Below are 24,544 nucleotides of genomic sequence, written 5' to 3'. Positions count from 1 at the left end.
GGGAAATTGAATGAATAGAGATATGGAACTGGAAATTATAGAACCCCAAAGTCATCATGTTCAGTACTTCAGTAATTACTAGAACAGTGCTTAAAAGGTGCTGTCTCAGAGGGCCCATAGATCTGTGACAGGCAAGGGAACTTCCTTTGCATGCAGAAGTCCCAGGTTTGATCTGCAGCAACTTCAGTTAGAAGGATCAGGTCACAGGCTGATGCAAAAAAGACAATTTCTAAAGGATTAGACAAGTTCAAGAACATGAGGGCTGTCACTGGCTACTGCCCATTGCAGTTTTGCTTCCACAGCTGGAAGCAGCAATGCTTCTGGACACCCCAGGAGAGGAGAGGGCTCTTGTGCTTGGATCCTGCTTGGGGGTTTCCCATAATAGGCATCTGGGTGGCTACTCTGAGGTCAGGATGCTGGCCTCTTCCCGCAAACTGTTCTTATGTTCTGATGAAATACAAATAATCTGAGCCAGTACAAGGCATCTTTGCCTGCCTGCCTGTTTATATCTTACCTGTTGCCATTTGACCAACCAGCCAACTGCTGAACCTAAAACATTTTGTAAATGTCGCATTGTGGTGTGACCAAGCCTGACAGAACCCATGTGGCAAATGAATAGGTGGACTTGATTCTCACTGGCGAGTCCCCAGGGGCTAGTTTACATTTTGCCTCAGTGGTGTCCCCGAGTGCACCCCATTTAATTTCTCCCCTCTTAGCAGTAGGTGGCTGCCGCCCAGCACTTTGCCCTTCAGTGGGTGATGGCTTCCCACTTCCCAGCAGCCAAATGGGCTGGTTGTTGAGGATGAGCTGGGGCCCAGCCGCCCCTGGAGGGGCCCACAGGACTCTCACCCTTGCTATCCACCCATTGCAACCTCAGTTTTCCTTATGTAGCTAACATGACACCATGGAATGCTGACTCCTTGTGGAAAAGGAAATGGAAAATGGGAAGGGAAGTGAATGGAACAGTTGCTGGCTGGACACTTGAACAGGAGCATTCAATGCTGTGGGGTTTTGTCACAGTGCCAACTTCTGCTCACACTAATTGCAAAACCTCTCTGTCAAGGCTGATGCTTGGTGGTCCCATCACCTCCAAGAATCATTGCATGAAGTGGGGGTGCATTGGTGGTGCTGTTGAAGTATACTTTGTGGTTGTACCTGCACACACCCCAGACACACAACTAGGGATCATTGAAGCACACAACTGCGCTCTCTCTCTCTCTCTCTCTCTCTCTCTCTCTCCTCTTTCTCTTTCACACACACACACACACACACACACACACACACACACCTTCCATAATGTGATGGTGACTAGTAATCAGGGAATTATTCTGTGACCATCCTGTCACTATGTAGCATGTAGAGATCAAGCTGTTAGAAGGTTACAGAGCCTTCTGGGGCTGTAGAGACCAATGCAGGAGAGACATGTTTTGTTTCAGCTGGGGCAGATGAAGGCATCCAGTTGTGCTGCTGCAAATGCACCATGGCATTTCTTCTCTCTGCGGCTCCTCCCAGCAGTTATTCCACCTCTGGTCACCTGTTTGTGTGTCTCCTGGCACTTTCAGTTGTCTGCAAGGGATTCCCACATGGCATGGTTGATATTGCCAGCCTTCATGTCATGTTTGCAGACATCTTTGTAACACAAAGTTGGCCTGGTGCCTGAAGTCAGCTCCACATAGTGCACGTCCTTGGGGATCCTGACATCTTCCATTCTGTGGATATGACCAAGCTAGTGTAGACATCACTGAGACAGGAGTGTGAACATGCTGGGAATGTGGGCTTGTGAGAGCACATCCTTGTTTTGCACTTCCATAAAGCAACGTACTCAACACACAAGCCTGGTAGACCTTCATCCTGGTATTGGATGCTAGCATCACATTCTCCCATACCCTGTTGTGCTCATGTTTATGTATAGTTTCTATCCATACTGCACTATCAAAGTACATCATGAGGTACAGCAAAGCAAAAGGGGGGTATCTACCTAAAAGGAGCATACACTCAAAGATTTTACAGTTGAGAGGGGGAGAAGTACAGTATCAAAGCCTATAAACAAATGGAGGGCACAGGAAGGCTCAAAGAGGGTGTGTTTTCTTCTTTCTCCCCATTTTTAGGAGGAGTTGGCATTGCTGCGAAAGAAATTGGAAAATTCAGAACTTTCACGGCAGGAGCTTCGGCAGAGCACAGAACAGCTGGAAAGCAAGGTCAGAAATAGAAACCGTGTGAGGTTCTGTCCTTGCTTCTGGTTGCAAGATCATAGATTTGTAGAGTTGGAAGGGAGCTCAAGGGCCAATGCAGGAATCTCAGCTAAAACCTCGGCTTGAAAACCTCTAATGAAGGCAGTGGACTCTTCCTCACTGGAGGTGTTTAAACAAAGATTGCTTTTTTCTTAATTCACACAACAATAATTCAAGCTGGTCCTTATAAGAACAACTGTTTAAGAATTGGCGTTTGAGAGTTATTCTCCCCTGCCTTCCTTCCCTGTTCCTTTCTGTTTTTTAGTTTTGGGCCTGCAGGCAAGCACTGTCTTGTTTTTGCTGGTTGTGTGTAAGCTGCTCTGGAAGATTTTTTTGGGTGAACAGCCCAGTTCAAATGCTCTCATTAAATAAATAAAATGAAGAGACTTGCTGAATCAACCTGAAATGGCTCATCTGCAGCAGTGGCTCCCAACCTCCTTTGGGAGAACAAGTTGCAGCAGTGAAACTGTGCTTGACATGGTTGTATATCGAAATGTGACAGGCCTCTTGTTGAATGCAACATGCATAATAATTACTCCTCTGTTTTCCCAAACTTTGGATGGCAGAGCCTGCAGGGATGGATGGCCCTGGCAATTTCAGTTTCTGTCCATTCTGTGCTTTTCTCATCTTAAGTTCAGTTCTGCACAAAAAGGTAAAGATAAGGCACCCCTGACAGTTAAATCCAGTTTTGAACGACTCTGGGGTTCACATTACTGGCCGAGGGAGCAGTTTTTCTGGGTCATGTGGCCAGCATGACTAAGCCGCTTCTGGTGAAACCAGAGCAGTGCACAGTTCACATTAAAAAAAAGAGAAGTCCTAATGAAAATTCAGCAGCTTTTTAGTGTGCATTTCTCCATGGCAACCCTGGGCTGTGGAACTCCTTCCCACAGAGGTGCATCTAGCACCTTCATAATACAGGCTGGATTTACACTGATCTGGAAAATGCTATTTAAAACACACTATTAAAAAACTATAGGTCCCAATGCAATTTCTCATTGGCAACAGATCACTGCTCTGCAGCGCCCTCTGGTGTCACATTTTACCACACATTTTTAACATTTAACTCACCAGTATAGATTAGTCTACACTCAGCTTCTGGCAAATGCTCAAGATGCAACTTCGTGCCTCTGCCTCTGACACTTGGAAAACTACTGTATGTATGTTTCCAGGACCCACCTTATTTCTGTCATTTTACGTGATTTAAAACTGTTGACTGTTGTTAGCCGCTCTGAGCCCGGCTTCGGCTGGGGAGGGCGGGATATAAATATTTATTATTATTATTATTATTATTATTATTATTATTATTATTATTATTAACTCAGGAGGAAGTACTATTCCGCGATCACGCCTGAAACCGCTGATCTCCCTTTTGGCACAGTCAGAATTTTATCTACCCTCCCATTCCTGAAGCCATTGTGATGTCAGGGGGGCACATGAGGGCAGTTTGGCCAAATGGAGATGCCTAGCACACCCAATTCAGGCTGGGATCGAAGGGTGCAAGGCTGTTGCATCTTTCTCACACCTCCCTCCCTAAGCCGTTTGGGAGGTTGGGATCTGATCATAAAGTGGCACAGGGCTGGCTTGGGGAGGGTGGCATGAGCAGCACACCCCCCCATGGGCCTGGGGCGCTCACCCTAGCAGCCCCCATGCTATGCCCCCCTGGATACCAGGGACTGAACCAGGGACTTGCTGAAGACATGCTCTGCAGCTGAGTTATGGCCTTTCCTGTGCCCTATATGCTGTGTCCCCATGAAGGTGTGCTAGAGAAGGGAGCAGCTAGAATCCCAAAAGCAACTATGATGGGGCAGAAAAGAAAACCGACATGGATTGAACATTTCTAATGTAATCACTCCCTAGGGATGGTGAAGATATTTGGTTTGGCTTCCATTAAAATGTAAACCTTCCTAAATTTACGCTCCTGAAACAATATGCATACCAAGCACAGCTCTCTGTCAAAATACCAAATGCATATATTAATGCAAGTAATACTAAAAATCTCAGCGGAATGATTAGAGTGCTGGACTTGGACTTGGAAAAACAGGGTTCAAACAGCCCCTGCTCAGTCATGAAGCTCACTGGGTGACCTCGGGGCAGAGGATAAAATAGGGAGAGGGAGAATTGTGTGTGCCGCCTTGAGCTGCTTCAAGGGAAGGTGGAGTATAAAAGTAATCATAAACTTTAAAAATACGTTATATCAGAGAAAATTGCTTGAAAAGATTTGTAAAGGTAAAGGACTTTTACAACTAAACGACTAAACAACAACAAGGAGTCTCAAAGCAGCTAACATTCTCCTTTCCCTTCCTCCCCCACAACAAACACTCTGTGAGGTGAGTGGGGCTGAGAGACTTCCAAGAAGTGTGACTAGCCCAAGGTCACCCAGCAGCTGCAGGTGGAGGAGCGGAGACGCTCTTAACCATTCTCACTGATAACTCTTATGGGGATCACAGAAAGGGAGGGCAAATATTCACAGCAGTGGCTGCAACACTTTTCAGAGAGAACCCCGTGCTCCCCAAATGTCACAGGGGGACAAGAAAGCTCCAATAAATTGGCTGGCCATAATATCAAAGTGCAAAGCAGTGAATCTCATACCCCACCGCCTTCCAAGTCTGTCCAGAAACTTGGGAGAGAATGAGTTCTCACCAGGAAGCGGGGTGGTGCTCTAAAGAGTACGCACCCCACCTGATGGCAGCAACCCTGAAGTGAAGTTACAACTGGCTCTGTATTTATTATGCAGAAGTCTATGCTTTTGAATAACGTTTTTCCACTGTATTTATTTATTTTGCAGAAGGGATTTCTCCTAGTTCACTCCACCTCAACCCATCCAGACAGGTTCACTTAAGGTGTTCACTTAGGCATATCTCCCTCTGTCCCATGACACTCCCTCCCTCCCACCCTCTCACTCACACACACCACAGAAATTTGTGTAATATTTGCACAAGCTAACTTATAGAAATAGATGCTAATTTGTTTATTTACATAAAGGCCATTGTGGGCTAACCTGCCTTTCCCCAGTTTGCTCTAGGGATGTTGGGAACCATGGGAAATGTATTTTCACTTGTTCCCAGGGTCCCTAGATATTGTCAGCAGCATCTGGAGCCTAATGGAGACCCAGACGTGGGGCTTCCTCATTGTCATTGCTTCATTTGGGGTCCTTGAAAATGCATTGGGGAGAGAGTGGGACTTGCGTGAAGGGTTTGGCCTTGGGGAGGCTTTACTCTTTATGTCTGGAAAAAGAACATTTGCAGCCTTAGCTCATTCTGGATTCTGCTGGGGTCGAATGGAGAGCAATGAAAGACACTGAATCATAGAATTGTAGAGATGGAAGGGGCCAAAAGGGTCATCCAGTCCAATCTCCTGCAATACAACAAGAAGAAAGCAGCTTAAATTTTGGGTGCTTGTGAACACCAGGAATGCTTGAGAGAGCCCTTGACTGCACAACGCCCCCGCCCCCGCTTGCCTGATTGAAGCAAGTTCAGAGCTGCCTCATGCGACCTGTTGCATTTCTTCTCCCCACTTCAGATCATAGACCTCACGACGGAGCTGTCAGATGAACGCTTGAAAAGTGATGTTGCCTGTCAGGTCCTGGAAGGTGAACGAGCTGAAAGACTGAGAGGGTCAAGAGAGGTCAGAGAGCTGCAGGTATGTGCCCAATGGGAGGGCTGGGGGGGGGCAGTGAGATGGAACTTGTATGTTGGGTCTTTGCACAATTTCTCCACAGGACATGGAGGAAAAGCAACCTTTTCACCCAAACAGCCCTGCAGGGCCCGCCCAAGACATTTTGCAGACCCTCCCCTTGGGATGTCCATTTATACATTGTCGGAGAAAGAAGATATGTTTGCATGACATTTAAAAATCCAGAGTGGAAACCTGCTCTTTAATGCTGAATTGGAACAAACAGCAATTTTGGTTTTCTACAGATTGCCATTTGCTCTGATTCAGCGGTAAAGAACAGGTTTTTGCAAGGAAATCTCAGACATGGCACCTTAAAGCCCTGACCTTTGCCTAGAAACATGGCACAAAAGGAAGTCTGTATGAACCCTCAGTCATAATAATTTTAAAGTCCCATCACCTACTATTTCCAGCATCTGACAAGCCACTTGGAAACCAGGCTCCTCTCCTATATGCTGCTGGGGGCAGGGAATCATTTTATGCTTGATGTTCAAAGAGGGAGTAGAACTTCCCTGGGAATGGTGCTCTATAGTGCTGGTGCACTTCCAAGAAGTCTTGATCCAGATAAAGGTCAAAGCCTTATCTGCTGATCTTAGGGGCTCAACTGAGAAAGCCAGTGTAATGAGCTGGCAAGACACCAAGGAAAGGGAGGCGGATCCCAGTGAGGGGTGCAGCCATGTTTGGTGCACAGCTGAAGAGGGGAGATTGGGAACTTAGGAGGTACTCATGGGGCTTCAGAGGATGTTGAGTGGCTAGTGGACAATTCACAGGAGCCAGGGGATGAGACACATCACCAGAACCAGAGGTACCCCCATATTCACAGATACGGCAGGCTCTGGAAACAGCAGAAAGTGCACTCAAGGAAACTTAAGCAGGCAAGGGAACACAGCCCAACTCACTAGTGGACCAGATGAAGATCATGTTAGGTCTGGAAGGAGGTTGTGGGCACTCAGCTGGATGAGGCTCAGGGCAGGTGAGGATCATATTCTTTGTCAAGTGGAGAGGCACAGGGAAGCAATCCAGAGACTCTGTTTGCTCAGTTTTCTCTGTTTTCTCTGTTGATGAACCATGGCTTGGCTGCTTCAGGGAACTCCACTGGACGGTGACTTTGGGACTGACCTTGCATGTGTAATAGAGACTTGGTTGGATGAAGCAGATGGGTCTGTTCTTGCTGCTGCTTGTCCACCAGGTTTCTTTTACGCACAGCAACCCAGGTCATGTGAGCAGGGAGGGGGGATTACAGTGACTTTTAGGAAGTCATTATTTTACACCAGACATCCTATTGGGAAGACCCAGTTTTCTGAGTGCATGCTCTGGAAGTTGGGCAATAGGGGCAGTACAGGATTCCTTTTGGTGTAATGACCTCCCCACTGCACCAAGGATCCCCTGGCCGAGCTGCTTCAGGTCATTGCGTATGTTCTCCTGGAGACATCTAGTTTGGTTTTTCTAGGGGGTTTTAACATCCATGCCAACATGACCTTACAAGGGGCTGCTCGGGACTTCATGGAAAGCTTTCACTGCTGGGCCGTATTGCTGTGATAAAGATGAATGCATTGCCAAGAATGTTGTTTCTGTTTCAAACACTGCAAATTGTGGACAAAATTGATTGTTTCAAGAAGTGGCAGAGAGATATCTCTAGATTTGTCTGGCAGGGCAAGAAGCCCAGAATAAAAGTCAAGATATTAACAGATGCAAAGGAAAGGGGTGGATTTGCCCTGCCAGACCTTAAGCTTTACTATGAATCAGCAGCCTTTTGCTGGTTGAAAGAATGGCTACTTCTTGAAAACACAGACATTTTAGACTTAGAAGGCTTTAACAATGTATTTGGATGGCATGCATACTTATGGTATGATAAGGTCAAAGCACATAAAGCATTCAAAAACCATATTGTCAGGAAAGCATTGTTTAATGTCTGGGTAAGATATAAAGACTTATTGGAAAATAAAACCCCAAGGTGGTTGTCACCAATGGAAGCAAAAGCTCAGAAAAGGCTCAATATGGAGGCCAAATGGCCGACATATTGGGAAATTTTGGAACAAGAAGGAGACAAATTGAAATTGCAGAGTCTCAAAAAATTAAAAAACAAAGTGAGAGATTGGTTTCATTATTATCAGATAATGGAGGCATATCATTTGGACAAGAAAATCGGCTTCCAGGTGGAAAAGTCAAAACTAGAAACAGAACTGTTAGAACCCAAAACTAAGAATCTGTCAAGAATGTATAACTTGCTGTTGAAATGGAATACTCAGGATGAAACGGTGAAATCTGTTATGATTAAATGGGCACAAGATGTTGGACATAATGTTATGTTTGCTGACTGGGAACAGTTATGGACCACAGGTATGAAGTTTACGGCATGTAATGCCTTATGAGAGAATATTATGAAAATGATATACAGGTGGTACATGACCCCAGTCAAGCTTGCAAAAATCTATCATTTGCCCGATAATAAATGTTGGAAATGTAAAGAAACGGAAGGTACATTCTTTCACCTTTGGTGGACGTGCCCAAAGATTAAGGCTTTCTGGGAAATGATATATAATGAACTGAAAAAGGTATTTAAATATACCTTCCTGAAGAAACCAGAGGCCTTTCTCCTGGGCATTGTCGGCCAATTGGTGCCAAAGAAGGACAGAACTTTTTTCATGTATACTACAACAGCAGCAAGAATACTCATTGCAAAGTATTGGAAGACACAAGAGCTACCCACTCTGGAAGAATGGCAGATGAAGGTGATTGACTACATGGAATTGGCAGAAATGACTGGCAGAATCCGAGACCAGGGAGAAGAGTTGGTGAAAGAAGACTGGAAGAAATTTAAAGACTATTTACAGAAATATTGTAAAATTGATGAATGTTAGAAGAATGTTGGAAAGAAACTAAGGGGTTTCCAGCTGTAATGCAGATACGAAAGAAAAAAAGTTTACAAATGGGTTAAAGCTTAATGGTAAGGATTTGCTGAACTAACAAATTGAAGTGGAATACAAAGAAGGGAGGTATGAGGAGATCTGGGGACATAAGCGTAAGGAATATATGTTATGGAAAATTGTTGTTTTTTAATTATTTTTATATTGTATTTTGTATTATTTTATTTCTATTGTTATATTTTAAAAACTTTAATAAATATCTTTTTTTAAAAAAATGTAACGGAACCACCTTCGCCATTGGGGCCCAGTAAGGACCCCAAACTCTCCTACAATATTTTGCAAAGTTTTTTTGCAGATAAAGTCGCTCGGATTCAGAAAGAGATAGACTCTACCAGAGCTGTCTAGTCAAGTTGTACGGGATCAATTTCAATCTGTTACCCCTGAGGATGAGGACAGGCTGCTTGGACAAGAGAAACCGACCACCTGTCTCCTTGATCCTTGCCCATCCTGGCGCATAAAAGCGAGCTGGGAAGGGCTGGGCGATGGGCTCTGCGGAGTGGTGAATGCTTCCCTTTGTGAGGGAGCCCTCCCAGACCCACTGGAAGAGGCGGTCATTAAACCACTTCTTAAAAAAACATCTTTAGACTCAGCCAATATGGCCAACCCCCTTCATGGATCACTGCCTTGCTGTGGTGAAGGGGCTTGAATAACTCAGAGAAGCTATGAGGTATGCCATGTAGGGCCACCCAAGATGGACAGGTCATAGTGGAGAGTTTTGACCAAATGTCATCCACTTGGAGCAGGAACCGGCAAACCACTCCAGTATCCCTGCCAAGAAAACTCCATGGACAAAACAGGCATATAAAAGTTATGACGCTGGAAGATGAGCCCCTCAGGTCGGAAGGCATCCAACATGCTACTGCAGAAGAGCGGAGGACAAGTACAAGTAGATTCAGAGCTGATGAAGCGGCTGGGCCAAAGCCGAAAGGTCGCTCAGTTGTGGATATGCCTAGAAGCGAAAGGAAAGTCCAATGCTGTAAAGAAAAATATTGCATAGGAACTTAGAATGTAAGAACCATGAACCTTGGTAAGTTGGATGTGGTCAAAAATGAGATGGCAAGAATAAATATTGACATCCTGGGCATCAGTGAACTAAAACGGATGGGATTTCAGCTCAGATGACCATCATATCTACTACTGTGGGCAAGAATCCCGTAAAAGAAATGGAGTGGCCTACATAGTCAACAAAAGAGTGGCGAAAGCTGTACTGGGATGCAATCTCAAAAATGATAGAATGATCTCGATACGCATCCAAGGCAGACCTTTTAACAGCACAGTAATCCAAGTTTATGCACCAATTACTGGAGCTGAAGAAACTGAAATTGAACAATTCTATGAAGACTTACAACACCTTATAGAAGTGACACCAAAGAAGGATGTTCTTCTCATTATAAGGGGATTGGAATGCCAAAGTAGGGAGTCAATAGATAAAAGGAACAACTGGCAAGTTTGGCCTTCGTTCAAAACGAAGCAGGGCAAAGGCTAATAGAGTTCTGCCAAGAGAACAAGCTGGTCATCACAAACACTCTTTTCCAACAACACAAGAGATGACTCTACACATGGACATCACCAGATGGGATGGGCAGCATCGAAATCAGACTGATTATATTCTCTGCAGCCAAAGATGGAGAAGCTCTATACAGTCAGCAAAAACAAGATCTGGAGCTGACTGTGGCTCAGATCATCAGCTTCTTATAGCAAAATTCAAGCGTAAACTGAAGAGGCAGCAATGAAAACCATCCCAATGAAAAGCAAGAAAGCAAAGTGGCTGTCCAATGAGGCCTTACAAATAGCGGGGGAGAGAAGGCAAGCAAAATGTGAGGCAGATAGTGAAAGATACAGGAAATTGAATGCAGATTTCCAAAAAAGAGCAAGGAGAGACAAGAAGGCCTTCTTAAACGAGCAATGCAAAGAAATAGAGGAAAACAATAGAATGGGAAAAACCAGAGTTCTGTTCAAGAAAATTGGAGATATGAAAGGAACATTTCGTACAAAGATTACCATAATAAAAGACAAAAGTGGTAAGGACCTAACAGAAGCAGAAGACATCAAGAAGTGGTGGCAAGAATACACAGAGGAACTATACCAGAAAGAAATGGATGTCTCGTATACCCCAGGTAGTGTGGTTGCTGACCTTGAGCCAGACATCCTGGAGAGTGAAGTCAAATGGGCCTTAGAAAGCACTGCTAATAACAAGGCCAGTGGAAGTGATGATATTCCAGCTGAACTATTTAAAATTTTAAAAGATGATGCTGTTAAGGTGCTACACTCAATATGCCAGCAAATTTGGAAAACTCAGCAGTGGCCAGAGGATTGGGGAAGATCAGTCTACATCCCAATCCCAAAGAAGGGCAGTGCCAAAGAATGCTCCAACTACCGCACAATTGCACTCATTTCACACGCTAGCAAGGTTATGCTTAAAATTCTACAAGGCAGGCTTAAGCAGTATGTGGACTGAGAACTCCCAGAAGTGCAAGCTGGATTTCGAAGGGGCAGAGGAACCAGAGACCAAACTGCAAACATGTGCTGGATTATGGAGAAAGCTAGAGAGTTCCAGAAAGACATCTACTTCTGCTGCATTGACTTTGCAAAAACCTTTGACTGTGTAGGCCACAGCAAACTATGGCAAGTTCTTAAAGAAATGGGAGTGCCTGATCACCATATGCAGATGACACAACCTTGATGGCAGAACGTGAGGAGGAATTAAAGGACCTCTTAATGAGGGTGAAAGAGGAGAGCGCAAAATATGGTCTAAAGCTCAACATCAAAAAAACAAAAAACAAAGATCATGGCCACTTGGCCCATCACCTCCTGGCAAATAGAAGGGGAAGAAATGGAGGCAGTGAGAGATTTTACTTTCTTGGGCTCCATGATCACTGCAGATGGTGACAGCAGTCACGAAATTAAAAGACGCCTGCTTCTTGGGAGGAAAGCAATGACAAACCTAGACAGCATCTTAAAAAGCAGAGACATCACCTTGCCAACAAAGGTCCGTATAGTAAAAGCTATGGTTTTCCCAGTAGTGATGTATGGAAGTGAGAGCTGGACCATAAAGAAGGCCGCTCGCTGAAGAATTGATGCTTTTGAATTATGGTGTTGGAAGAGACTCTTGAGAGTCCCATGGACTGCAAGAAGATCAAACGTATCCATTCTGAAGGAAATCGGCCCTGAGTGCTCACTGGAAGAACAGATTGTGAAGCTGAGGCTCCAATATTTTGGCCACTTCATGAGAAGAGAAGACTCCATGGAAAAGACCCTGATGTTGGGAAAGATGGAGGGCACAAGGAGAAGGGGACAACAGAGGACAAGATGGTTGGACAGTGTTCTCGAAGCTACCAACATGAGTTTGACCAAACTGTGGGAGGCAGTGGAAGACAGGAGTGCCTGGCGTGCTCTGGTCCATGGGGTCATGAAGAGTCGGACACGACTAAATGACTAAACAACAACAATATGCCCAACTATTACCCGGTCTCAAATCTTCCATTCTTGGGCATGGTGATTGAGTGTGTGATTGCTGAACAACTCCAGGCACGCCTGGAAGAAGCGGACCATTTGGATCCCTTCCAGTCAGGATTCAGGCCTCATCATGGGACTGAAACTGCCTTGGTCGCAGTGGTTGATGATCTCTGGCAGGCTAGGGACAAAGGTGAAACCTGTTTCCTAGTTCTGCTGGATCTCTCAGTGGCCTTTGATACCATTGGCCATAGCATCCTTCTTGACCGTTTAGAGGAGCTGGGAGCTGGGGACACTATTATACAGTGGTTCTGTTCCTTCTTCCTGGGCACTGTTCTGAAAGTGGGGGGGGGATGAGTGTTCAGACCCCTGGGCTTTCACTTGTGGGGTGCCTCAGGGTCCTGTCCTCTCCCCCATGCTTTTTAACATCTATATAAAGCCGCTGGGAGAGATCATCAGGGGCTTTGGGCTGGGTGTTCATCAGTATGCGGATGATACCCAGCTCTATCTCTCTTCTAAATCAGAACCAGTGAAGGTGATGAAGGTCCTGTGTGAGTGTGATGGCCTGGGAATCTGATTCAGAGGCTGAACCGGAGGAATCCCATCCTGCACAGGAATCCCTGCCTACAGGGCCAGCAGAGCCGGGGCAGGGCCTTGAATCTGAAGCACCTGCACCTGTGCCAGATCCTCAGGAGCAGACACCAGATGAATCCACTCGGGCTCCGGAGGTGATTGAGGACCCATTGCCTACAGGTGCGCCTCTCCCAGCCCTGTCAGGGGAAGGTGAGCCACTCCCTGGGTCCAGTAACTCTCCAGCCTCTCCTGAGCTGCAGAGGCTCAGGGCAGAGAGGCGGAGGGAACTGGGTTCTCTCAGGAGGAGTGCTAGCCTTAAGGCCAGGAGAGGCGGGTCACCTGTGGGCCGGGACCACCCCTGGCCTCAGAGAAGATAAAGGCCAGTCAGCCTGGTCCCAGGCGGAAGCAACGTCGCTGGAAACCTGCTTCTGCCAGCACCCAGTCCTGTTCTTCCGGAGTTCCCGACCACGCCCGGCTTCTTGCTTTGGATCCCGCTTCGCCCTTTGTAGACTGTCTCTAGACCCTTGACCCAGGACCAGACTCTGACCACGCCTCACGGTAACCTCCCCCCGGGACCAGCACAGTGAGTGTCTGGAGGCGGTTGGAGGATGGATGGTGGCTAACAGATTGAGGCTGAATCCTGACAAGACAGAAGTACTGTTTTGGGGTGACATGGTGGGCAGGTTTGGGTGACTTCCTGGTCCTGAATGGGGTAACTGTGCCCCTGAAGGATCAGGTGCGTAGTCTGGGAGTCATTTTGGACTCACAGCTGTCCATGGAGGCACAGGTCAATTCTGTATCCAGGGCAGCTGCCTACCAGCTCCATCTAGTACACAGACTGAGACCCTACCTGCCCGGGGACTGTCTCGCCAGAGTGGTGCATACTCTGGTTATCTCTCACTTGGACTCCTGCAGTGCACTCTATGTGGGGCTACCTTTGAATGTGACCCGGAAACCACAACTAATCCAGAATGCAGCAGCTAGACTAGTGACTGGGAGTGGCCGCTGAGACCATATAACACCAGTCCTGAAAGACCTGCAGTGGCTCCTAGTATGTTTCTGAGCAGAATTCAAAGTGTTGGTGCTGCCCTCTAAAGCCCTAAACTGCCTCGTCCCAGTATACCTGAAGGAGTGCCTCCACCCCCATTGTTCTATCCGGACACTGAGGTCCAGCTCCGAGGGCCTTCTGGCAATTCCCTCACTGTGAGAAGCAAAGCTACAGGGAACAAGGCAGAGGGCCTTCTTGGTAGTGGTGCCCGCCCTGTGGAACGCCCTCCCATCAGATGTCAAGGAAATAAGATCCTTAACCTCTTGAGAGGCTCCGTGGGAGCAGCTGTGGGTGGTGAACATGAATGTGGGTTCAAATGTACCAGCCCTCCCTTTAACACCTGTGTATATTTTTGAGGGATTGACTGGAGCTCTCTTTTAAGGACACACACTTGGCACTTAGGCTCTTCTGGGATTGCTGTGGGAAACCCTGGTCTCTGAGAGCCTGCAAGGAGCACAATGGCTGTGCAGCATGTGGAGCAGGCCTTCTGAGTCACTCTTCTGTTTCAGACCAAGCATGACCAACTGCAGAAGAAGCTGGAGTCGGCAGAGAAGCAGCTGGAAGAGGCACAGCAGCAGCTTCATTTGCACGAAACTGGGGCAAGCAGCTCTGGCAAAGGTAGGGGGCATCCTTCAAATGGCAGGCTTTCTTACTTCATGGCATCTCCTTCCTCCAAGTCTAAGTTCACTCTCTGAAATTCTGGACCATATTTTAGGTAACCAAAAAGTTGTGTTTTGAGATGTCGTTTTCTTCCTTCCTTCCAAATCCAGTTCTGTGTCCAGTTCTGGGCACCACAATTCAAGAAGGACACTGACAAACTGGAACGTGTCCAGAGGAGGGCAACCAAAATGGTCAAAGGCCTGGAAATGATGCCTTATGAGGAACGGCTAAGGGAGCTGGGCATGTTTAGCCTGGAGAAGAGGAGGTTAAGGGGTGATATGATAGCCATGTTCAAATATATAAAAGGATGTCACATAGAGGAGGGAGAATCATAGAATCACAGAGTTGGAAGAGACCACAAGGGCCATCGAGTCCAACCCCCTGCCAAGCAGGAAACACCATCAGAGCACTCCTGACAAATGGTTGTCAAGCCTCTGCTTAAAGACTTCCAAAGAAGGAGACTCTACCACACTCCTTGGCAGCAAATTCCACTGTCAAACAGCTCTTACTGTCAGGAAGTTCTTCCTAATGTTTAGGTGGAATCTTCTTTCTTGTAGTTTGGATCCATCCCTTAAGCCTTAATTTCCAGCCTCCTTGTAACTTAGTCGCCTGCTTCCCTCCCCTGTTCTTTTCTCTCTGCCATCATTCCAGATTGCTCCATCCAACAGTTCTCAGGAGTGACATCTGTCTCTCCTCGTCATTCTGACTGGAGAGAGGCAGCAGGGTGGTGCTGAGAGTATGTCAGTTTGCGTAAAACCTCATCTTGGTTGCCCTGGAGAATTTGTGCTCCAGATATGTCAGGCAGATTTTGTAGCAGCAGATTGCTCAGAAAACCTTGCGAATTGGTGTTTCAGTGTCCGCACACAACAGCTAAGGTTATTGTGAAGGTTGAGAGAGAAAGGAGCTGAGTTTTATTTCCTCAACTCCCCCCCCCCCCGCAATCCCCGGTACCAAGACTGTGCGGAGATGTGCAAAGGCTCCTAATTTGTGGGGAAATTGCTTTAGGTGGCTGAAGTTATGGCAAATCCACTTCAAAATGGGAGCAAAGGCCTTCTTCCTGCATACAGAAGCCAACTGTGCTGGCACCTGAATCTTACATCAACAGCACAAGCAACAGGATTCATACCTGAAGCAGTGCACTAATTTAGGGGGTGCATAGCAAACTGTGTGACATGCATAGCTCTGTCTGCTGATGGAGATGAATGGCCGGGAAGTTCAGAAGGAACAGTTAAGGGATGCCACCACTGTCCCCCCACCACCTACCCCCTGAAGCACTTGCTCACTCTGCCTAATGACAGAGCTGGCCTGCGATATTTCAATCCAAACACTACTTCTGTGATACAGGTGGTACCATTCAGCAATTTGCACCAGCTTCTGAAGTCATACCATTTTAAGCCATTAGCTTTCAGTTGTGTTCCCACCACATGTGCTTAAGCCCTGCAACCATGTAGATCAAGGAACTCCATCAAACTATCTCACAAGTTTAGTGCAGCGGATTCTGATGTGTCAGCATCATTTAAGACAGATATTGACAAGCTGAAATTTGTGCAGAGGAAGGTGGCCAAGATGATGAAGGGTTTAGAAAGCAAACTTTATGAGGAACAGTTGAGGGAGTGTATGGGTAGCCTGGAAAAGAGGAGACTGAATACCTGGAGGGCTGTCGCCTGGAAGGTGGAAGAAGCTTGTTTTCTGTTGCTGCTGCTGCTTCAGAGGGAAAGATGAATTCAAATTGCAAGAAAGGAGAGTCCAACTCAACTGTAGGAAGAACTATCTGACAGTAAGAGCCATGTGTCAAGAGCTGGAGTCAAGCGTAGGTCAGCAATAAAAAACATGGTTTCAGTGAAAACTCTTTATTCAAAGAAACCAAAACTGTGCAGGCCTAGTGATCCCAGCACTCTTTCCATTAGGTATTGCCTCAGTGAGGCAGCACTCTTCCCACTGCTCTCTGAGGCTCCTGCTCTCCAGGGTCTTTCCCAAGCAGTCGCCAACTGCCTCTGAGCACAACCAATCTCTGCTCTGCTCTTTTCACTTCTCTGCACGTTCTAGGACAGTGTTCCCCAACCTTGGGCCTCCAGCTGTTTTTGGACTACAATTCCCATCATCCTTGACCCCTGGTCTTGCTAGCAAGGGATGATGGGAGTTGTAGTCCAAAAACAGCTGGAGGCCCAAGGTTGGGGAACACTGTTGTAGGGTTGTAGCAGGAGGGGGAGACTCCCTGGATTCTTCATCTGCCTGACTCAGCTCTGCTTCTTAGCCACCCTCCTTTCCAGCCTCCACTTCAGCCTCAGAGTCTGAACTGCTCACTACCGCAGCCACTTCCTGCTCACTAAACCCTGTTACGTCTTCTGCCTCTGACACCTCCTCCTCCCAGTCTGCTCCCTCTTCTTCTTCCAACCACTCATTGTCCCACCACCAACCCCCTGGCTCTGAGCCTTCTTCCCCTGGGGTTTCCCCAGTTGGTGCCTCCCACCACTTCTCTGCACCCCCCCCCCAGTCCATGACACCATGGAGTGGAATGGACTCCCTTGAATGGTGGTGGATTCTCCTTCCATGGAGGTTTTTAAACAGAGTGTGGAAGACCATCTGTTAGGGATTCTTTAGCTGTGATTTTTGCATTGCAGGGACTTGGACTAGATGACCCTTGGGGATACCTTCCAATTCTACCATTCTATGATTCTGTTACCTTTCAGCATCTCTGTTCAAGGCCATTTCAAATCAATGGGGCTATTTTGAAAGGAAAACAGGATGCCCCTTTAAGCCAGATATTGTTGGATCCCAATTCCCATCAGCCCCTTAGCTAGCATGCCCAGTGGTCAGTGTTGATGGGAGTTGTAGTTCAGCATCATCTTCAGGGGACCAGGCTGGGTACCCTGCCTTCAAGCAGAGTGCTCCATTTTATCAGAACCATTAAATAAAAATGTTAGAAAGTGTATAAGGACAATACCTTTACTGGGTTAACCAAGATGTCCCCCAAAAATTATTTCTTTTATCTGTCCTGAATTTTCCAGCATTCAGCTTCATTAGACATCCACACATTCTGGTGCTCTAAGAGGTGGAGAAATTTTTCCCCTCTATCCACTTTTTATCCACTTTTTGTGGCAATGTTAAGGATAGTAGGAAAGGACATATTGAATAACTATTATCCTTCCTTCACTCACACTAGTAAGTGCTGTAGCAGAGCAGATTCCTCTCAATATAGCTAAAAGCTGGTTTGGGGATTCCTTTGAATCTCTTAGTTAAGATTATTTCCTTGTGTCCCCTTTGTTTGTTTTTTTAAATGATATTTATTGAAAAAATTTTAGAATTAAAAAAGAAAACAAGGTAGAAAAAGAGGGGGGGGGGAACCAAGAAAAAACAAACCACATCAAACAATACAAAATAATCAAAATAAAAATAAAAAAATAACACAACACGATCAAAAAACAAAAATATACCACAAACATTTAAAAACAAATCCAATATTCTCAAATCCTTAACTGTCATTACCTTCTTTCTTTGACCTCCTCCTCCTCCCTTTTTTTGTATCCTAGTTGTTAATTGTCGCAGCAAATCCTTTCCATATTTCATAATATTCTGTCATTACATTACCTTAATCTATTTTAATCTTATCTTACTATAAAAAACCTTAAAGCTTAAAACTTAAGTCTTTTACCAATTTCTCATAACCATAATATTCTTACATAATTCTTTAAATATTTTTACTAAAGCCAAATAATTTCCAACATTTTTCTAACATTCATCAATTTTGTAAAACAATCCTAATAGAGGGGAAAAAAATCCAATCTTCATCCAGCGTCTCTTCCTCCTGGTACCGGGTTTTGTCAGTCCTTTCTATCCCATCAATCTAGCTCATTAACCTGGTAATCTTATATCCGAAGCCCTTAAGTCCCTTCCATGTCCCTTCCGCAGCTCTTCTTCATATTTATAGCTATATTTTCCTTTGTCTCCTGCTCCTTTCACTCGTGGGAACTCCAGCTTAACAATGTTTTTGACCCTTCTCGACAAATCAGCCCCTTTTCCATAGTCCAGACTGAACTCCATGTGGTATTTAAGAACCTGTTTCAAAGTCCCTCCAAAATTAAGAGCCCCCACAACCCCAAACATCTCACGGCCCATTACCAGACTTGAAAAGTCCAAACATCCCTGCATAGGGGGGGTCTATCCAACCCCCCATTTCCAAGCCAAACCAAACTTTATCTTTCCAAATCTGGCTTTTTCCAAGCTCATTTGTCAAATCCAAAAACTCATGTTCCTGCTGGGCCACAACTCCCTCCATCTCTGGCGCCCAAGATTCAGCAAAATCCTCTTCCCTCATCTGTTCTGTCAGGGCACACTCCTGATTTGATTTCTGGGTGGGCTCCATATAATTTCCCACTGCCTGTTCAAAATTTCTGATCGCATCAGTCATCAAGTCCGTCTTCTCATGTAGCTGTTCCAATAGGGCACTTGTTTTACAGAGAGCACACAACAGAGCTTCTGAATACATTGTCCCAAGGTCAGAAGTCTATTCCCACGATCGTAATCTGTAACAGCTCCAAGCTCCCCGATTCAGAATTGGTTACAGTTTCACAGGCTCCCTCTAGGGGAAAAACTCCTATTTGTTCTTTTCTTTTAAAAGCAGTTCTAACAACAAAGTTTCCTTTTTCAGTTATTTTGTCAATATTTGTTCCTTTAAAATGCGAAAGGGAACAATGGAATCACTATGTTTCTCTTCTTTTAGCTATCTGTCAAAAACGTTTGTCTCTGGTCAATGAGCTTCAAAAAACGTCAGTCCTGACACCCCGCTCCAGGATCAAGACGGTAGAAAATTACTTTGCTTTACACTCACTTCTGCAGGTTTAAACAGTCCAGATAAAATCCCCCCACTTCTCCTGCTTTCGAAGGGGGTTCAACAATCTTAAATGGTGAAAGTTAATCCTTTGCAAGCGATTTTCTGAACTCTAGTTTGCCATGTCTTTGCTTTAATCTATCTACAAAGAAACGGAAGGCTGACTTCCTGTTTAGACCTTCCCGTTTCAGTACCAAATTAAAATAAACTTTTAAGTCCAATTTTCCTTTCTACTCGCAAGTCCTTATTTAGAGTCCAATTGTCCGAAATTTAAGTACTCAAGGTGATTGTTTTAAAAGCCAAATTGTCCCAGGAAAAAGGCAGCGCTCTCCAGCAACGGCTGTGCGGCTTCACTCCACGGAAGAAGCAGTTGACTCTCAGCACCGCGCCACTTCCCCCTCTTTGCTCCAGAGCCCAGAAGTGGGTTTCTTTGCGGGTTGGGGGGGTGCTAAAGGTGCCCGCCGAGTCCCATGGTCACAGGCTTCATCCGCCTGTGATTTTTGAAAGGGTCCCCGCTTCGCCGTAGCGGAGAGGACCCATTTCCTGTGGAGCTGGTCCCTCCGGATCAGAGGGAGTCCGCCATTACCGATGGCGCCACCCCCTTGTGTCCCCTTTGATACCTCTTAAAAGAATAAAGACACAAGAGTCTGAGTAAAGTAACAAAAAGTTTACTCACATTTCAGTTCATGATTTGATCCCTGAAAGGCAGGTTTTACTTGGTACTTACACAAACAAAGTGTGAGTTCATCTCATATGGAGACTGAACTCATGCACTGTTGGCTGAGAGTCAGCAGACAGCAAAATTGCAGTGGTGCCTCGCAAGACGAAATTAATCCGTTCCGCGAGTCTCTTCGTCTTGCTTTTTTTCGTCTTGCGAAGCACGGCTATTAGTGGCTTTTAGCGGCTTAGCGGCTATTAACGGCTTAGCGGCTTTAAGAAAAAGGAAACAAACTCGCAAGAACTCGCAAGATGTTTTGTCTTGCGAAGCAAGCCCATAGGGAAATTCGTCTTGCGGAACGACTCAGTCTCAGTCTCAGTCAGTTTTATTGCACATAGCCAAAGGCTGCTGCAATGTACACAGAATTATTTGACAATTAAAAGAAAATATACTGAATTGGTAAAAAAAAGACTTAAAACATTTATATTATTAAAACATTACATACTCTAAACAAAGCTACAAAAGTACCCCAATGTACAAATAAAAACATTAAACGATAAAATTCATAAGCTAAAAACATCACATGGTCACTAATGTTAAAAACAATATCAATTAATACAGTGTGCAATTTATACTCAGAGTTTGGTGACAAAGATAGAGCATAGCCTGAGGTAGATAGATAGGATCAAATAAATTCATCTCCTTTACTACCTTGGCTATATAATTTGCTCTAATTTTCCTAGCAGCAGTTGCAAAGAGTGCTACCCGCCAGGTCAGATACTTATCTGTGTCTGCAAGGAGATATAACATCATGTCAAGGGGATTCTGGCCAGGGGACCCTGTCATTATAGGTACCAAAAATCTTTTTCTTGCATCATTATATAACGGACAGTGCAAGATATAACACATAAGGTCCTCTACTTCAGAACATCCCCTAATGCAAACACGTTCGTTTTTTGGTATGCCTCTATGTCTCCCATCTCTATAAGCAGAGCTTATCGTATTTAGTCATAGCTCTGTAAAAGCTTTTCGAAGCTGTGCAAAAGTCAATTCATTAAAATAAGATATGTGTTCATTGACCTCTCTAAGTTTAAAATACAATGGGGCGCATGTAGATGTGCACATAGAGTTTAGATCGTTTTTAGTTGCCACTGCCCTTATGGTTCATTTAAAAATATTTTTCTGTGAATATAAGGGGAGTTCTTTAATCTCAGTCACTGAGAGGTCATATTTGCCCATCAGTTGGGCAGCAGGATGTACCCAGTTTTTAAAGGGTAATCCATTTGAGAGCTCAATCAGGCATTTTTTTGGTAGCCTAGTGTTGTCCATCTGTTGAACTCTAAACCAATAACAGAGAATTATTTTATCTATTTGGCTCTCTATGCTCAACATGCGAGTTTCCAACCTGACCATGGCAGATTGCACATCTTTGGGTAAACCTAAAAGAACTCTTAAAAAATAATTCTGTGGGGGTTCCAGACTGGAGACCTTTGAGGTACCTCAAACCTCTGCACCATATAAAATCTGGGCCATTGTTTTTGCTTTATACACAGATAGAGCTGGGTTGACCAGATTTCCACCTTTACTTGCAGCGAATTTCAGAATGGCTTTTGCTGATTTAAAGGCTTGCAATTTAATATTGGATAGCTGTGTATTCCAAGATGCCGTTTCTGAATAAATCAAGCCCAGATATTTAAACATATTTACTTGGTTTATGATGTGTTCATCCAGGTGCCAAACATGCTTTTTAGAACGCTTCCCAAATACAGTGACCTGCGTCTTATCATAGTTTATAGATAAAGCATTCCTCATGCAATATGAACTTAATTTTGCAAGCAGCCGTCTCAGGCCCACCTGGGTTCTAGATACAAGTACTAGGTCATCAGCATACATTAAAACTGAGAGTTTTTGGTCAAGAATTGTGACAGGGGCAAACTGTAGGCCCTCCAGTTCTTTAACCATGTCATTAATATAAAAAATGAACAGGAAAAGTGCCAAAATGCATCCCTGTTTGACTCCAGTAGTGGTCTTGATTCTAGTGGTGAGATGGCCAGCCAGATCCACCTTTACTTGTATTGATGTGTCAGTATATAATGTTTTGATGAGAAATAATAGACGGAGGTCTATATTTGTCTTTTCCAATTTTTGCCACAATGCGTGTCTTGGGACCGTATCAAAAACTGTTTCCTGCTTGGCAGGGGGTTGGACTCGATGGCCCTTGTGGTCTCTTCCAACTCTATGATTCTATGATTCTATGATTCTATGATTCTAAAAACTGACTTTAGATCGATAAAAGCAACATATAATTTTTGCTTCAAATTATGGATGTATTTACATAGCAGAAAGTTCAGCACAAAGCACTGGTCCAATGTGGATTTATTTCCCTCTTTGGAAACCTGCCTGAACTTCAGATATCACCTTATTTGTATCTGCCCATTCTTCTAGTCTCCCAAGAAGGAGCCTGGCATATAGTTTGGAGGCTGCATCTAACAAACTAATGGGTCTATAATTGGCAGGGTTTTTCTTATCGCCCTTTTTATATATTGGGGCAATTATACTCAACTTCCACCCTTCAGGTATATGACCTGAGCTGTTAATGTATGAAAACAATTTTGCAAAAATGGGTGACCAGAAATCAGGTCTTATCTTATAGATCTCCATTGGGATCATGTCTTCTCCTGGAGCTTTATTAGCTAGTTGGCTTGCGATTAGCCTCTTAATCTGATTGGGCGTGACGTCTGGCCATTCTGGCAGTTCTGATAACTGAGTATAGTAAACCTGTGGGGGTAGGTCAGGACAGGGGCGATATATTTCTGTAAAATATGTCACCCAATCCTTTCCTTGGACAGATGCTTCTAATGAGTAGCCCAGCCCATTGGTACCTTGGGCAACCAGATGCCAAAATTTCCGTGAGTCCTTCTCCCAATTCTTTCCACTGTTGTTCACAATATATTTGTTTCTTGCTTTTAAGTAATAATTTATAGTTGTTTCGTAACTGGGCTACCTCAGCTTGTAGGGAAAATTGTGCTTATCCTGTTTTAACTTCAATTTTCTAAGTACCCTAGCTAGGAATTTTTTGCTATTCTGACATTCCTTATCAACCCAAGTCTGTCTCTTAAACTTTTTGTTTTTTATCACACTAGCTGTGGTCATCAGTGGGCGCATTCGGTTGATTATGTTCTCATAAAGTCCAATTACGTTTCCTGTTTCTAACAACATTTCCCCCTTTAATAGAGCAAATTCATGGGAATCCAGGATCTGAATAATTTTTTCTTGGATCTGTGCATTCCATTTTAACCTTCTATTTCCAATTGCAGATAGGTAGCCGTGTTGGTCTGCCATAGTCAAAATAAAAAAATTCCTTCCAGTAGCACCTTAAAGACCAACTAAGTTAGTTCTTGGTATGAGCTTTCGTGTGCATGCACACTTCTTCAGATATTCTGTTTCATCCAATAATTTAGGAAAGGCAGGAGAAAAGAATAATGTCAGAGATAACTCAAGTGGAAAGTGGTCACTTTCAGCTCTGGGAATTATCCTGAAGGTATCTCGGTTAACTGGCACATTATTAGATGTTAGGATATAATCTATGGTGCTAGTAAATCCTCTGGGGGAGATAAAAGTAAAATAACCCTCTTGATCCCCTTGACCGTGCCCATTGCATAACAAAAGGTTATGCTTTATTATAAGTTCACAAAGGTGTTTCCCAGTGTGATTAGGGATGGTATCCATTGCTGCCCTCTGACAGATTTCAGGTTCGTCCTCCAAGTTTAGACCAGATAATATTGCATTTTGTGGGGAAACAAGGCCGAACCGGGCATTGAAGTCACCTCCCAAGATAAACCAAGGGTTAGGTGACAGAGAGTCTATACTTTCGAGTAGTTGGTCAAGTTTATCCCAATATGATCTCAGTTCCCCACAAGACTTTACTGGAGGTATATACACGCATATGCAATAAGTATTTCTCAGGAGACTATCAGAAAGGGACAACACTAAAAAATTAGGAGTGGTCAACGAGGGACACTGTTGAATTGATACATTAAGAGAGGTTGACACCAGCACCGCCAGCCCCCCACTAGGCCTTCCATACTTTACAGTTTTAAGAGCTGGTTGAGTGTACTGTAACTTGTAAAACCCTGTAATTCAACCATAGTGCACTCTTTTGCCCAGGTTTCTTGAAGAAAAATGATATCATGTGTTTGTAGATAAGAACAGAAATCACTGTCTTGGATCTTGTTCGTCCACCCTGTTACATTCCATGAGAGAAGTTTAATTGTTTTACAATGATTTACTCTTAGTCAATTGTTGACCGATGTGCTCTCGGAGTTTACCAGTTTTTGAGGCAACAGGTTAATTGCTAATGCTAGTGGAATAATCCAGATGTTCGATTATTTCAGTCGTTGTACATAAAGTGCTCACATTTGTAATCACTGGGCCTTTTCTTTGCAAATTGTTTGCCAATGGGGATTTCTTGGGTGTATTTCCTGACTCCTCCTCTTC

General features: G+C 44.6%; 1 protein-coding gene across 5 annotated transcripts in view; it reads left to right on the top strand.

Moving 5' to 3' along the window:
• The window catches only part of MYO18B (myosin XVIIIB), a 349,431-nt gene that overhangs the window by 169,858 nt on the left and 155,029 nt on the right, over positions 1 to 24,544 (top strand). For all 5 annotated transcript variants that reach the window (XR_014519475.1, XR_014519476.1, XM_083476633.1 and 2 more), the window contains 3 exons: positions 2,109 to 2,198; positions 5,751 to 5,870; positions 14,411 to 14,519. Coding sequence is in view for 3 of the 5 variants with exons in the window: in XM_083476633.1 (XP_083332759.1) it covers positions 2,109 to 2,198; positions 5,751 to 5,870; positions 14,411 to 14,519 (319 nt within the window). In the remaining 2 variants the exon portion in view is untranslated. The remainder of the gene's footprint in view (positions 1 to 2,108; positions 2,199 to 5,750; positions 5,871 to 14,410; positions 14,520 to 24,544) is intronic.

The sequence above is a fragment of the Podarcis liolepis genome, assembly GCF_965112155.1.
Source record: "Podarcis liolepis genome assembly, chromosome: 15".
Lineage (NCBI taxonomy): Eukaryota > Metazoa > Chordata > Lepidosauria > Squamata > Lacertidae > Podarcis > Podarcis liolepis.
The sequence above is the reverse complement of the archived record's forward strand: the minus strand, read 5'-3'. Positions and strand labels throughout refer to the sequence as shown.